This window comes from Anopheles merus, chromosome 2L, assembly GCF_017562075.2.
Source record: "Anopheles merus strain MAF chromosome 2L, AmerM5.1, whole genome shotgun sequence".
In the NCBI taxonomy this organism is placed as follows: domain Eukaryota; kingdom Metazoa; phylum Arthropoda; class Insecta; order Diptera; family Culicidae; genus Anopheles; species Anopheles merus.
The window spans coordinates 49,586,901-49,601,763 of NC_054083.1; the positions used below are offsets into that span (position 1 = coordinate 49,586,901).

The 14,863-nt window shown below is 49.0% G+C and overlaps 4 protein-coding genes and 2 non-coding genes across 6 annotated transcripts; 2 read left to right on the forward strand and 4 right to left on the reverse strand.

Annotated features, from left to right (window-relative positions):
• The first annotated feature begins 196 nt into the window (after nt 1-196).
• LOC121593947 (uncharacterized protein CG1161) lies at nt 197-2,169 on the forward strand. The gene is made up of 4 exons (XM_041916746.1): nt 197-386; nt 502-738; nt 869-994; nt 1,669-2,169. Exons 1-4 carry the CDS (start codon nt 324-326, stop codon nt 1,819-1,821), a joined length of 579 nt encoding a protein of 192 aa, XP_041772680.1. The 5' UTR covers nt 197-323; the 3' UTR covers nt 1,822-2,169.
• A 221-nt stretch (nt 2,170-2,390) lies between these two features.
• On the reverse strand, nt 2,391-2,463 carry Trnat-ugu. The gene has a single exon. It is a non-coding gene; the product is annotated as a tRNA-Thr (tRNA).
• Nucleotides 2,464-3,372: 909 nt separating this feature from the next.
• Trnak-cuu lies at nt 3,373-3,445 on the reverse strand. Its single transcript has one exon. It is a non-coding gene; the product is annotated as a tRNA-Lys (tRNA).
• An 806-nt stretch (nt 3,446-4,251) lies between these two features.
• Nucleotides 4,252-5,383, reverse strand: LOC121592621 (brachyurin-like). Its single transcript, XM_041914247.1, has one exon. The coding sequence runs from the start codon at nt 5,286-5,288 to the stop codon at nt 4,338-4,340; it is 951 nt and encodes a 316-aa protein (XP_041770181.1). The 5' UTR covers nt 5,289-5,383; the 3' UTR covers nt 4,252-4,337.
• A 1,394-nt stretch (nt 5,384-6,777) lies between these two features.
• Nucleotides 6,778-8,628, forward strand: LOC121594129. The gene is made up of 3 exons (XM_041917124.1): nt 6,778-6,962; nt 7,033-8,283; nt 8,375-8,628. The coding sequence occupies exons 1-3, from the start codon at nt 6,915-6,917 to the stop codon at nt 8,573-8,575; spliced, it is 1,500 nt and encodes a 499-aa protein (XP_041773058.1). The 5' UTR covers nt 6,778-6,914; the 3' UTR covers nt 8,576-8,628.
• A 2,239-nt stretch (nt 8,629-10,867) lies between these two features.
• LOC121592391 (elongation of very long chain fatty acids protein 7-like) lies at nt 10,868-12,378 on the reverse strand. The gene is made up of 4 exons (XM_041913801.1): nt 12,140-12,378; nt 11,877-12,067; nt 11,419-11,799; nt 10,868-11,345 (listed from the first exon to the last, which is right to left on the reverse strand). The coding sequence occupies exons 1-4, from the start codon at nt 12,195-12,197 to the stop codon at nt 11,025-11,027; spliced, it is 951 nt and encodes a 316-aa protein (XP_041769735.1). The 5' UTR covers nt 12,198-12,378; the 3' UTR covers nt 10,868-11,024.
• Nucleotides 12,379-14,863: the final 2,485 nt, after the last annotated feature.

Consider the following 14,863-nt stretch of genomic DNA (forward strand, 5'->3'; position numbering starts at 1 on the left):
TGTTTATGTGTACAAATCGATAAGAAACCATTTTTAAAGATGATGAAATGTTGAAAATAAATTTAAAAATATATTCAAATTGTATTTAAAGCTCAATAAATATTCAATAAAAAATCAAAACTTGGCGCTGAATGTGCAGCACAGGGTGTCTCGGTATGTCTATCCCAACAGTTTGACATTACGTCAAAGACGCTGCTTGTTCTTTTTCTTCCCGTCTTCGGTCGCAGTTGTTCTTGTGATTACAAATGAAAACAATATTCTGCTGGGTAGGCGTAAATTAAGTGAAAAATTCTTGCGTATGTAGCACCGGAAACTGCGCCACAATGAATCACAAACTGTTGTACAGTATTACGCTAGTGATAATATTCCATGTAGCCACCACACAGGTAGGAATAATCAGCCATTAACAAGCGCCCTGCGTAAACGGGGGGTATGCACAACGTCATCAAAGGGAAGGCAGTGTTCTTAATCTAATTTTTTCTCGGTTTTTTCTTTTCCCAGAGCCAATCGTACGAAGATAAACGGTGCAAATGCATCTGCCCGAGCTTCAAGACGGCGGACAACACCACGCAGAAGGGAACCGACCGGATGCTCATAATCGATAATGTCCCACCGAACAAGTGCAACTGCGACGGTGTCATCCTGCCCCGGCTGGTGGGCAAAATCAAGGGCAAGGGGCAGGAGATCTGCCCGCGGTGCGATTGCAAGTACGAGAATCGCAACACGACCATCATCAAGGTAGGCTGAGATAGAAGGGACTCGGTGCGGGGATCGGAAAAAAAACAAATACGATAGCATCTTCTCGCTCGGGGTTGAACCTCTCCCCTTCTCTCACAGCACAACTCGTTTGTTTGTTTGGCTCTTGCAGGTGGTGGTCATCATTGTGATATGGATCATTTCGCTGCTCGTTATCTACATGCTGTTCCTGATGTGTTTGGATCCACTGCTGAACAAGCGCGTGAAAGCGAACTACCAGGAGCACACGAACGAAGATGTGATTATCGCCAGTGATAGTATTAGCGGGTCGCCGGGGGCCGGTACCACTGCTAGCCTTAACAGTGGGGCGTCGTCGCGCCTGTTTCGCGACACGTATAGAAATAAGTACAGCGGAAGCTTCGTAACAACGACGATTGCGGCCCGTTCGAGCGGTAGCGACGAGGGTAGCGAGAGTGAGGTGGACTTTTTGGCCCCATCGCACCATCGCACCCAAGCGTACGGCGATCGTGAGCGGGTCCGCTTGATAAGTGATTGAGGGGCCTTCTTGTGAAGGCTCGACAGACGCGGACGGCGACGACTGTCGTCGTTGTTACGAAATGTTCCTACCACCAGACAGACACGATGGACACAAGACATTCCCCGACACACCACACAGACATCCGTCTGGACTGCCATTTATTCCACTTTCCGATGCCCGGAATAAAAACAAAGCGTATCTGTTTCATTTTATATTTTCGTACCCGTTTATAATTTCATACCGTTTTTGTGTCACATTTTGGGTTTTACACTAACTCCCATTATTAGAGCTCATACCCCCTCGTCTGCTGTTACTAACACAAACTGTGAAGGGAGAATCGGTGGGATTAGTGTGTTTGGTTTCGTTTGTCTTGTCTTTTTTTTTGTCCACCCCAACCTGAGGAATGATCTCTCTGTCTCTCTACTTTCTTGCAGGACGACACAGCCGTTACCGTGGGCAATGGGCAGGATATGCACGTGCGGGAGAACAACGTGCTGAACCGGGTCGGTCACCAGCAGGACAAGTGGAAGCGACAGGTACGGGAGCAGCGGCGCAACATCTACGACCGCCACACGATGCTGAACTGAGAAAAATCACGGCCAGTGACGACGGGCCAAAACGAGTAAACCCCATCCATCACACAACACGCCGAATGTGCAATGTTTTGTATTTCCGATGATCTGCAAAAGCTTTAGGAACACGGGCAGCGGTTATTCCCATGTTTTTTACCCCAAAAGCATTGTGTCCGGACAAGCTTATTACTGGAAGATGATGAACTAAAAGCTACTTTTGTTGTTTTGGTAATTTATGTATTGTTGTGTAGAGTGAGTCGCTAACCCGTATCCCGAATGTAATAACTGTGGCCGGAAAACGTGCGATATGAGTGCGGGTCCGGTCGGTTGAAGAATAAACCAACTTAGACTTTATAGATTGTATGCCGCCTACAGTGTTCTCTTCCGTCCTTCAGTAATGTTTGTAAACTAACTTCATATCTTACGATAATGTCCTGTATCCTTACCATTTGGCCAATCATTCAATTCAACGTTTTGAGCGAAAAACAATCGTTTAAAAACGACTGATGCTGCGCAGCACAAGAAGAAGATAAACGGTGAGTTAACAAAATGGAAGAGAATTTTGTAAAAAGAAATCTCCAACGTGCCTCCTGTGAGAATCGAACTCACGACCGCTGGTTTACAAGACCAGCGCTCTGCCTACTGAGCTAAAGAGGCATGTGCTAGGGAGAAGGTTACATTTATTTATAAACATTGCTCAGCCTGTGTCGATGAGTCACATCAAAGGTTGAAGCGTTGGGGTGCTTACTGTTGTATTTCCTACATATGGAATATTACGTGCTGATTAAGAGCGATTGGACTCGCTATTAGAAGATCTATTTGATTGTTATTGTATATGGAAGCAATTTAATCCAATTTCGAGATTTATACTATATGTCTCATATGGTTTATACAGTTAATTGTCCAGTAAATTATACCCCAAATGTTCTGGGCCAATTCCATGTTTTCCTTTATCTTCTCTCGGGCATGCAGAGCGCTTTTGTTATGAACGCTTTGTTAGCGAAGGTGTGTTTATTTGTGCTATTTTTTTTGTTCGCATTGTGTTTCACTATGTAACGAGTAAAACAATGATGATAATTGAGTTTTTGTTGGATGATGCTTATCGTACGAGTCTGAAATACTTTCTTCAACATTCTTGCCCCTGGAGAGCCTCGTGCCAGTTTTATTTAGCGGGTTATCTCATTCCGATGTTCAGGCACCTACCGTCCGAGGGGTTGAAAGCTAGTCCGTGTATATGGTGACATATGATTCCACTCTACACGAACAGGGGCGTCCGGATAGGAGTTAAATAGGAGAGCCTATTTTATCCTTTATAGCGGTCTCGGATCCTATTATCCCATTGCAGTCGTTAAATAGCATGTGATATGAAAGCAGTTTTCTCTTTTCGTAAGGAAATATTTCCGTCCGTTGTTCTAGTACACATTATATATAGCGCGTCTAAAGAATAAAACACCGCGTTGTTAAACATTTTAATAACTGTGTTGAAAGAAAATTAAATTAGCGGTATGAAAAAGAGAACGACGACCCGGGCGAGCATTAATTGTGAGGTTATAAAAAAGCTTCATGCGCCCAACGTGGGGCTCGAACCCACGACCCTGAGATTAAGAGTCTCATGCTCTACCGACTGAGCTAGCCGGGCGTCGCTGAGGAGAGGGCGCTCATAGGCCTACAGTTCATACCGGTCTGCTCAACGGTGCTTTGAGAGTTCGTGAATCGGTCGGTACTCCGCACAGACTGACGGAATTTGATGCGTTCCGAAATCTTTGCTTTCCACGATTGATCCCACGGCGAATCTAATGTGTTCCGGTGGAGGGCACACAACATCAAACCTGCGTGTAATGAGAGACACAATTTCCCTACCGAAATCGAGAGACCGATCGCTCAATAGTATCAGGCGCACAGGATGGGAAGAGTGACCGGGGACACGATGTGTGTACCCACACCCACCCCGCTGGCTGGCTCAAACCCATGGATGAGTGGGTTTGTGTGACCAACTCATTTCGAGTGGCTGGTGGCGGAGAAAACCTTCCGCCATCATCCTCTGTGCGGGACCGATTGCGCACCGCGTATCATTGCGTTACCGGGGGAGGGCTGCCCGCTTCCTTACCCTGTGGGACGCGCGCGAGTGCGCGAATGAGAGATGAGAACGAGTTCCGAACACACGACGGGGTTTGGCACATGCGGACGGCGCGCCGCAGTCCATATGGTGGCCGCGGTGGTGGCCGGGATGGGTCCCTGTCGGCGAAGGGAGAAGCGGTCACCCGAAGCGGCACCGAGAGTGGCCTTAGCTGGGTTGTGAGCGGGCAATCGAGAGTTCTCCTCCTGTCTGAGATAGAGATAAAATGCGCGGAAACACCTCTTGAGTGTTTTGAGGGGTTACTTTATTTTAGTTTAAAGTAGAAAAGGTAAATTAATAAAATTAAATTGTATTTATTGTACTGTATAAATAACGGTTGTTTAATGCTTTAACCTCGATTTATTACTACCAAAAGTCCATGCTTATGATTTTAAGCCTTTTCCATTGCTCTCCTTCACAGATCCGGGGTAAAGTCCGAGTTCGTCTCAATCCAGTCCAGATAGTAGGTAACGCGGGCAAACACCGTCGGAATGCCATTGTCACAACCGCCCGCCGAACCAAAGGAAACGACACCCACCTGCAAGCTTTCCCCATTATCCTGCACCGTCAGTGGGCCACCGGAGTCACTGTTGCACGCCGAACGACCACCATCACCCGACTGGCAGACGTTCTGTGCCTCGATCAGCCACTCAAATCCACTCCACGCGGCCCGACAGTCCGCGTTAGTTATGACGGGATTCAGAACGTAGTTGAGCACATCGGAAAGCCCTGGGTTAGCGGTCGAGTACACACCGTACCCGGACACGGTACCCATCAGCCCGGCAAAGGTACGCGTATCGGACCGGCCCGGCAGACGGATCGGTTGAATCCGGTCCGTGTACAGGATCGGTTCGTCTAGCCGTACCACCGCAATGTCATTGCGCACGTCGAACAGATCGTACCCGGGATGGCCAATGACTCCGCTTGCGCTGAACGTGATGCGCTGCTGGGACGGTTCCTCGATCATGCGGTTGTGGGCGCCCAGGATGGCGGTTCCGTTGGCGACGGGCGTACTAGCATCCACCCCGATGTAAACGCAGTGTGCCGCCGTTAGGACGTAGCGTTGGGTAATGATCGAGGCACCACACAGCCCAACACCGCTGTTGAACTGTCCGAGTAGGGCCACTTGATAGGGGAACTGACCGGGGCGTGCTTCTTGTCCGTTAACGATGCGACGGTTGGGAGTGTTTTGTGTCACGGTGGTTGGTGTGCGGAGGTGAGCTTTGATGTGATCGAACTCTTCGATCGGACGCACCTCGGACCAATCGATTCCGAACGAAGAAGAAGCAGAGGTAGTGGGCAGTGGTGACACACCGTTAAGCAGTGCCAGAAGGCCTACCAGCGTGAGTGAAATTACACACTTCATCTTTGGATGACAATAGAGATTGGAGCTCCGAGAGGTTGCCCGAATGATGCGATCAACCAATGGCTTTAGGTGTGCTTTTATACCAAATTTGCTGCTTATCACTTCAACTTTGCGATAAAGATTCGTCCAAAATTGGCCCACAATGGAAGTCACGTGCGATAAGACGATGCCTTGTCGCCTTCCCCGCCTGCTAAAAGCGTTAAATCAAAGGAAGATTGCATTGGGAATGCCCTTTCGGGGAAAAAACGTCCAGGAACGGAACTTTACTTCGAATATTGATAAAAATAGAACCAGAAAGCGCGTGCCAGTGGCCGGTCGGGATGATAAAAATCCAATTGCCAAGGGAATTCCAATGATGCCTGCGTGTCATACTGGGGGCATTCCCCATGGGAAAGGCGAAGGAATTGAGATAAGAGTGCCTCTCCCCTTCGAATGTTGTAGAACAAGCGGGTAAAGGTAATCAAACGTGTTGTAAGCAAAACCCACGTTTTTTAGACCAATTTCATCTTCTTGTTCTCAGTGGCCACCTGCCAAAGACTTAAAAGCAAGCTTACCTTAGCTTCTGTCTCAGTCAAATAAATCCCCCAAGGACTCAGTCTCAAAATCAAAGGCCGCGGTTAAGACGGTCCATCGATTTCGTCCGGCCTTGCAAGAGCCGGTACGCCTATCGAATAGTCAACAAGGCAACAAGGAATGATGTTTGAAATAACAACACAGATGTGACGTGTTATAGGCTTTATCACGTGACGTCCCAGACAGCGATAGGTTCTTTGGAGCGCACCCATGGTTCCGAACCGATTCCGACAATTGTTGTTGTTTGATTATAGCTCCGACGAAACCAGAACTAGTAGTTCCACCCGGATTTGTAGTCGTCTGAAGTTGGAGCAAGTCGGCGTTAGAACCTGTCCGAATCAGTGTCCGAATCGTGCCAATTCCAGCCAACCTAACTTCCAAAGGCACTTCCGAAATTATGGAATTCAGATCGGAGTCGACTAGTCCCAACAGATTGGTTTCAAACCACTGACAATGACTTTGTAGCTTCCATCAGTCGTATTGGCATCGGCAACAATCAACTGTCCTAATTCTCCTGTGCAATAAGCTACGAGAAGGTGAATGAGATCATGTCCTTGAATAACAAATCCTTCAAGTGTGCCATGTTCGTTATTTGGTCCCCTTTAGAAACCATGCGTTCTTCTTTTTAAAGGGAACTCATCCCGTTCATCGATGTTGCTGCCATGACTGTTCGCTTAGCACTGCGTTGGAGCCTTCAAAGAATCTTTTTAACTAAATTCCAGCTCTAGTTCGCTCAAACAGAAATACACTCACACATTCTCCCTACCTTTCCCAAAACCCCTGAATTGTGGTTCAGTTGTGCAAGCACTGTCCAAAAACCTGTATTGCAGTACGAAATCCTGAGACAGAGAACTGAACGTGCGATGTGTTTGCACAGCTGCCCCATCCGCAAGCACAGTAGACGTGTATGGTCCCCCGCAGAAGCGTTCTATTGCAGAAGCATTGAACAGTTTTGAAAACAAGAAGGCACGTTTAGACCGTGCTCTTGCTCTTGTGCGGATATCGAATATTGGCAACGAATCGGTGTTGCCGTGCTAGATACATTCAGGAGCCATGTACGCGTTGGCTGTGTCTGTTGCGTTGGCCTGCATCGTACTGCAGGTTGGTATATTGAAGGGTGGTGGATGGTGATCGCGTGATCTTTCTACGCTTCATTCATTCCTTCGTGCAGGTCGCGTATTCCCGTCCCGACTTTGGCATCCGGGGCACGATCGATGGTGTGAGCAACGTCAACTCGCGAGCCATCCTGGTGAAGGAGTACTTTCTGCGTGTGAACGACTACATTATACCGGACCAGAAGAGTGACATTGCGACGCTGCGCGATGCGGCTAAAACGCTGCAGGCGATCGGTCAGTCGGTGAACAGCCTCGGACCGGCCCTGATGGATGCACTGACGACCGCCACGGACAACGACAGCGGGGATGTTAATGCGACGTTCGCGCTGATCGACATGGCTCGGTTAAACTTCGAGGGCTACGTTGAAATCAATCTAAACGAACAGATCCTCAACTTGAACACGCTACTGGGCATACATGTGCGCGATCAGCTGGTGGACGATTTCTATCACATCTCCAACCGACTGGCCGCAGTGAACAACACGCTCGGTCTGCTGCAGGCGGCAGTTGTGGCGGCAAACGACGCAGCCAGCGGGGGCCCTGTGTCGCAGGATCTGATTAGACAGTTTGTGAGTGCCGATCTGGTGGCTCAGCTGTCCCGCCATCTTACCCTGCTCGCCTACCGCATTCCCGTGCTGACGTACACGGTGACCTCCTCGCTGGAGAACATCGAGCAGGCGGATGCGTACTACTACGGGCTGGTGCAGGACTCGGACCGTGTGCTGAACGAGATCGAAACGTCGGGCGACGAGTTCAACATGCTCGCGAGCAACTACTCCCAGCTCGTGGAGCAGCAGATGAACCAACTGATTGCCGATTACGAACCGGAACTGTCGTTCGCGAACGATACGGCTACCGCGCTGAACGTGACCGCTTTGGTGACGGTCGTAACCGACCTGAAGAACGTGACGGACGCCAAACTGGCCGAAACGCTGAAAGCCTACAAGGACCTGTACCTACCCGCCATTCTAGCGCTGTCGAGGCTGCTGCCCATCGAGTCCAACTTCTCCTTCCTGGCGGGCGAAAATCCGGCCGCCGTGCTGGTGGGGGTGCTGATTGCGAACGGTCCCTTTTCGCGGTTCTGCTTCTGGAAGTACTCGAGCCTGCTGCACAACATTCTGCTCACGTCCAACTTTGCCGCCGAGTGCTACGATCGCGAGTACAACCGGCTGAGCACGCTGCAGCAGGCGCTGCTGCTGCAAATCGAGCTGATCTCGTACAGTCTGGAGATCGTAAACCCGTACTCGGTGGTGTGTGGGTTCCTGCCACCATCTGCCGCCCTGCGGACGGAACAGTGCGCAAATGAGGTGAGAGCGAGAAACGGTCTCCCGTAGGCTTTTTAATATTGGATTGTTATGTATAATGTTATTTTTCTTTTCTATTTTTTCGTTACACTAGATCGCATCATACTTCAACATAATTTCGAACGATTTTAGCAGTAAGCTGGCGGCGTTCGTTAATCTGACCTCCATTGAGCTTAATGCCAGCAAGCAGCGGCTGAGCGTATGCTGGTCGGCCAAGATACAGTCCACGTTCGTCAAGTATCAGACGCTCATTCCGGAAATAAGAAACTGCTCCGTGACCGGTCCCGAACTGTAGATGACATAGACGGTGTAAAATAAGCATTAAATCAAACGAACTTCTGCTAAATATTAGTGTGTGTGTGCTCGATTTTCTTCTCTTCTGCTTTGTGGTACTACCGATTGTAGTTGACACTGGTAGCTGTTATGATGACCGATCGATCATGAACGATCGGTCGTTGTGATCGATGATTCATGGATGTATTTAAGGTTATTTTTTGTGAACATCTGTTAATATTGCTTAGTTACAGGATAGTACAAACAATTTTGGAGATATTCAATAGCTTCAGAAAGCAAGGTGATTATTGATCCAGGTTTCATGGCAATTCACATGGCACGAAAGCACGAGAACACCATACAGGTCTAGAAACGGCAACTGATCTATAAGGTCCCTGAAACTGCTCCAGCTCCCTGTATTTATCCTATAAATGAATACAAAGCCATACTGGGACTAGAAATGATCCGGAACTGATACCTGTCTTGGAATTGATTTTGAGCCCACACCGTTCCTGGAACTGATGTCTAACCCATGTCGGTCCTGAAACTGCTCCCTATTTTGTTTCCAAACCTAAATACGTACAAATCAAATATATAATTCTTGAATTCTTCTGTATCAAGAGATTTTGAACGTACTGTAACGTAGGAACAGTTTAACACGGTAAGCAAAACACCTAATATGATTATTTTGACAAGCCAGTGACGTTCGCGAAGCCGGTCCCTAAGCTCCATACCAAAATTACGCAGCGCAACCATGCAAAGCTCATTGTCACTATCCTTTACTTCCGGGTTTGCGTTCGGAACGTGACCTATAAATAACCGCGCGTCCTTAGCATATTTCCCTGCAAACTCCGAACATAGTGCACGGCTCGGGCTATATATACAAGCAACGGGACGACGTTACACGCAAAGCCGTTTATGTTCGCAAAAGCATTATCGCCACGGACCAACCAATTCCCCACCGAAACCTTCCGATCGAAAGAGCAGTTTTTGGTGCTTAATTCGCACTATTTGCAAGCTGTTTATGTGAGGCGCTGGTTTGAAACTTTGTGCCGCAATTTGGTCTGAGGCGGGGGTTAGATGTGGGTCCTGGCGCTGGGGCGATGGGCGGTTGGTTGGTTGAAGCGGATAAGCGGATCATAATTTTCCCGATGCCGTTCTCGCTTCAAAGCTCCGAAGCTACCACCATCAAGAGCCCGCGGTCCTCCCAGAAAGCAAAGGTCTCTCACTTCACTCACTCACTGTGCTCATCACTCATCATCATCCTGTGGCTGTGTGCTCATCTCAGTGGCGAGCGACAAGTTCGTTGTGGCGTTGGATGATATGTGGCTGTTGGGATATGGTGGGGTACATAAATAAAACATTCATCCTCTATCCTCGGAGACATTTACCCACCCCGGGGGTTTCGGAGAACAATGTCCACGCTCGAGACATCGGAGGATGCGAACTCGTCCACCGTCGTCATCGTGGTGTGTGACGTCCGTGTCTGTGACTGTCTGCCTTGTTGCCACAAGCGCTTTCACTTCACTCGCAGAGCAGTGGAACCTATGGGAAGGACTTTGGGGAAGGACACACTATGTGGCCCTTTACGATTTCCTTCAGTGTGTTTGTGGATGCAATTACCCCATCCCACAGCAAGCATGTTGATGATGATGAGGATGTCTCTACAATGTTGAATCGAGCAGCTGTAGAGAGCATCAAATGCGTTGAAATCAAAATGCTAAAATCTTGCCCATGAAGCTTACAGACGATTTGAATTCGTTTATTGGTTGGCGGGAGAATGTGTGTGTGTGTGTGTGCGTAAGTGATAATTTGCCATTGCACAATGGGTGGGGTGATGTAACAGACTGCACAAGAGCTTAGCCCCCGTACCCCGCCAGGAAGCCCAAATCGCAGTCAATTTGGTATTGTAATACGGAGCAGCAGCAACTGCACTGGACAGTAAATTGAAATTAGAATCAATCCCTTACCTAACCAATGAGTCGAGAGAGAAAGAGAGAGAGAGAGAGAGAGAGAGAGAGAGAGAGAGAGAGAGAAAAAGAGTGAAAGAGAGAGTGTTCAAGAATGTGAACCTTTGGTCTCTTACTACGTCCAGTGAAGACGCACATGCAGTTCAGGAAGCGAACTAAACACGCCAATGCTAATCGAAAATTCAAATGACGCGTTATTGTCCAATGTCCAAACGGTTGGGCCCGGTTGGGTGAATATTTTATTTCGGCAGTTCCCCACAAATGACCCTGCGTGACGGGAGGGCGTCACTGACATTGAACAGACGTGGTGGGGGGGCAAAATGGCTTCTTGACTCGGGTGCACGTCAGTGGTCAACGGTGGACGCGTGTTTTTTTTTATTGACTAAATTTTCACAGAAAAGACAAAACAAGCAACAACCCTGGTAATGGTAGCCGCGTGTGCCCCCGCGAGGCAACACGCACATACACATGGGGCCACACGTGGGGCCGTCTGAGAGACGGTTACGAGGCGACACTGACCTCTTTGGATGAGTTGCGCTTTGTGCAGTCTGCGCCGTTGGCCAGCTTGCCGTTGTAGTCGCCATTCATCGCCTTGCCGTTCGAGTCACTCTTGTGGATACCGTTCTGCTGGTGGTCGGCTGACCGCCGTACGGTAACGGTCGGCGGCTTTTTCTTGATGTACGCCTGGTAGTAAAAGTCCAGGAAGAGACAGAACATGAAGAGATTCTGCGGCAGAATGACAAACAGGGGCCACTTGGGGAAGGTACAGTTGGGCTGGAACAGTAGCACGAACCACTGCAGGAAGATCATGCCGAACTGGATCTGTGGAGGCAGCCAAGCCATCGATATACGTTCAGTTGGATGTGTTATGGTTCAACACTCTCTTGCTACTTACGATCTGCAGCTGCGTGATGTACTTCTTCCACCAAAGGTTGTTTTTGTACTTGGGATTGGCGGAGGTGAGGAAGTAGTACGCGTACATGACCACGTGCACGAAGCTGTTGATGAAGCCCATAAACACGCCGTGCCCGCCGGGGAACCATTTGACGCCGCTCCAGACCAGCATCACCATGCCGGTGTGATGGTACACGTGCAGGAAGCTAACCTGGTTCTGCTTCTTGCGCAGCACGAAGAAGATCGTGTCGAGCAGATCGAGCACCTTCACGAGGAAGTAGTAGTAGCAGCGGCGCGCGATCGCGATCGGTATCTCGGTCGGCGAGTAGTCGACCGGTTGGCAGAGAAAGCTGTACCCGCGCAGATACCCAAGCCGAAAGCCCTTGAAGGAAGATCGTAAAGACGGGGTGATCAGTGGGTGATGATCGTATGTGGAGCAGGCTTCGAGGAGCTGCTCACCTCCACGAACAGGAACGCACACAGGACGACCTGTATCAGATTGTAGTACTTGATGATCGTGTCGATCTGGAACGGTTTCCTATTCTCCATCCATTTCGGGCCCCACTTGAGCACGAACATTAGATAGAGGCCGAGAATGGCGGCCCCCGGCCAGGGCGTTTTCATCAGGAACCAATCATTGACCCGTGGATCTGTTAACGAGAGGGTAAGTAAGTGTCACGTGCGTGAGGATCTTCTCGTTTCTCCAATAAAAAAGCACTGACCACTGACTTCGTAGTTGACGTAGTGATAGAACGATGCCAAGTACCGTAGCACCAGCATCTTTAAAGGGAGTTAAGTCCTTGTCGTGTTTGATCGTTTTACCGGCTCTGTGAGACACCGCACCGTGTCGATCCGTGTGTCCGGACCAGTTAGAACTTAGAACATTACTGAGCCGACGGGCCGACAATGGTTGCGACTACTCTCGCTAAGCTTAATGTTTGCACTGCCGGACAGTAGAGACAGTTCCGGCACAAACACACCGGCACGATCGACCGGTCTTCCCGATGCGCAACTACAACACGCGGTGGGACGCACACACCGTTGTGAATGGCGCAGTGTTTTAGATTATTTTTTGTTCTTCCGTTAGTGGTGTATAATTTTCCATTTCAAATGAACACCGGAGTGTGTGGTGTGTGCAACGCATAAACTTAGACTCTCTTCTTCCTTAATCACGCGGAGAAGCGGAGAGCGGTAGACCAGACGGCTGGACGATTGTTAGCCTTCCCCATCCAGTCACACACTTTCCCGCACCCGGTTTGCTCCATTGTTTGTAGCTGGCCAACATTTGCCGTGTGCAACGGCGATTGTTAGGGTGCATTTAGCGCGGTACGTACACACACACACACACACGGCCGTGAGAAAGCTCACATGCCCGCCGTTTGACCTTCGACATTTGACGGCGTTCGTCGCTTAGATTCAGCGTGCGTTACGTCCCAGTAGTAGGAACGTAGTACCGAGATTGTAGAAGGTGTTTGGGTTTCGGGCGTTTGGGGATTTCGAAGGCGTTTGAATAAAAGGGAAGCTAGCCTTTGAAAGGTGCGTTTGCGGGTAAGTTCAATGACTTGTGCAATGTCTCGGGAGGTGTGTGTAGGTACCAGCTAGTTTGTATTTCAGCCAGTCGAAAGTGTAAACGAGTAGTTCAGCAACTTCAGGGAGGGGTCGAAAGGTCATCAGTTACGTTTTGTAAACGTGGCGTACCCCTTTTATGAAGCAAGCAGCATACAATGTTGCTACAGTTCAGTGACACAGTTATGGGGGAGATGCACAAGGAGTGCATTGGACATTGTGATAGTGGAACACTAGATTGCAGCTATGTGAGTAACAATGTCTTTTTTAAAGGTAAAATAACTTCAAAAAATTAACATTCTGAGGAAATTATGATCATTAAGATGGCTAATGTAATGTAACGATGATAGAACCAATAATATCCTTCACTATCTCCCACTTCTTCCAGGAACTGCGCAAATTTCCCGTTCACTGGGCAGCAAATCCTAATCCTTTGTTCGGCGTGAGTGTTGCAGCGCGATTTGCAACGATTGAATCCGTACGCCGAATTCGGATCAATTATCTCAGTACACAGCGCACAGTACATAAGGGACATTCCTAACCCGCACACACACAGCAACACCGGAATTTCACCCCCCTCCCCCCTCTCCCGAAAACCACCCGTCAAACCGGATGCATCAAAACCGAAACGCACATCAATATATTGCGGTGATCCGGCATCCGCTCTCCCATCAAACCCCACGTGTCGAGCCAGGCAGCCGAGCGCATAGGGACGCTCGTTCGGAAGGATGAAAAATTACTGAAATGTTGCGGTAATCGCGTCAATATGTTGTAACGATAATTTATCGCAATCGCTATTCGATCGGGGTTGATACCTGTCCTCCCTACCGCCCCCTTCACGGGTCTTTCCGCGTTTGGCAACGCACAACCCCAGCCCCGAGTTTGGAATGTGTGAAAGAGGAGGAAAATCGTGGAAAGGGACGAGAGCAAATTTTAGGCAACATCAGCTTGCAACCACAACCCACCCGGTGTCAGAGTGACGGGTTTTGGGAAACGGGGGTAAGGTGAGTTAATAAATTTAAGCGCACATTGATGATGTGATGAAATGGCGTTAAACGTAAACGAATGGCAAAAACAACGATACGCAAAATCAAGCGGAATGTACGGTGAAGCGGAGCGCTGTTGATTGGTTAAATCAAATCGTGTGATGCGAATAGCATAGCTTTAGGCGTAAATGTGGGACAAATCGTGTTTTTTTTCTGCCCGAATGTATGCAATGCGCATCACAGTATTGGCTTAATTTGTGAAAACTAACACAAAACGGAGTAGCAAAAGTGTGTGCTTATTCCTCCGAAAATGGATTTCCCTACGCATCAAGCAATTTCTGTTCCGCAAAATCGCAGCCCTTACGCTAAAGTTAGTTAAACAAATCAGCACATAATGGGTTACAGTTGGAGTTCACGCTGGCGGCGGCCATACATACAGCCTCCTGTTGCGGTGAGCTGTTTCCTATTCGTGCCACCTTGCCTTTGCATCCGTGTAGGAAGGTAGACCTTAACCGTCGCTTTTCTAGCCCTTTCCTCGAGTCGGGTTTTTGTTGCTACTTTTAAGAGGATGTTGGGGATGCTTCTCGCAACAAATCTCCACCGCGTCCCTCTGCTTTGCTGCCCCGTGCAACCTCTACCCTCCCTGTACCCGATTCCACCCACCCAAAAGGGACATTATGTAATCATCTTCAAATAGTCTCCCGAAACCCTCCCCCTCGACAGCAAAACTCGACACTCGAGCCGACAGCCGAGCCAAAGCCCTGAGAGATGTCAGCCCAAAAGTCAGAGGCAGAGGCAGAGGCAGTCCCCCTCGAACTCACCGGGGTTATGTACAGTGGTGTAAGTTTACCATCGACGGGAAGGGGGGGGGGGGGGTGGAATCTGGCAAGGATA

Excerpts from the sequence above, each read along its gene's own strand:
- LOC121593947 (XM_041916746.1), top strand. The coding sequence starts at position 324 with ATGAATCACAAACTGTTGTACAGTATTACGCTAGTGATAATATTCCAT. Across the intron at positions 387-501 it reads TCCATGTAGCCACCACACAG|AGCCAATCGTACGAAGATAA; the intron begins GTAGGAATAATC and ends TTCTTTTCCCAG. Across the intron at positions 995-1,668 it reads AGGAGCACACGAACGAAGAT|GACGACACAGCCGTTACCGT; the intron begins GTGATTATCGCC and ends ACTTTCTTGCAG.
- LOC121592621 (XM_041914247.1), bottom strand. The coding sequence starts at position 5,288 with ATGAAGTGTGTAATTTCACTCACGCTGGTAGGCCTTCTGGCACTGCTT.
- LOC121594129 (XM_041917124.1), top strand. The coding sequence starts at position 6,915 with ATGTACGCGTTGGCTGTGTCTGTTGCGTTGGCCTGCATCGTACTGCAG. Across the intron at positions 6,963-7,032 it reads TGGCCTGCATCGTACTGCAG|GTCGCGTATTCCCGTCCCGA; the intron begins GTTGGTATATTG and ends TCCTTCGTGCAG. Across the intron at positions 8,284-8,374 it reads CGGAACAGTGCGCAAATGAG|ATCGCATCATACTTCAACAT; the intron begins GTGAGAGCGAGA and ends TCGTTACACTAG.
- LOC121592391 (XM_041913801.1), bottom strand. The coding sequence starts at position 12,197 with ATGCTGGTGCTACGGTACTTGGCATCGTTCTATCACTACGTCAACTAC. Across the intron at positions 12,068-12,139 it reads CGTCAACTACGAAGTCAGTG|ATCCACGGGTCAATGATTGG; the intron begins GTCAGTGCTTTT and ends TCTCGTTAACAG. Across the intron at positions 11,800-11,876 it reads GTGCGTTCCTGTTCGTGGAG|GGCTTTCGGCTTGGGTATCT; the intron begins GTGAGCAGCTCC and ends TCTTCCTTCAAG.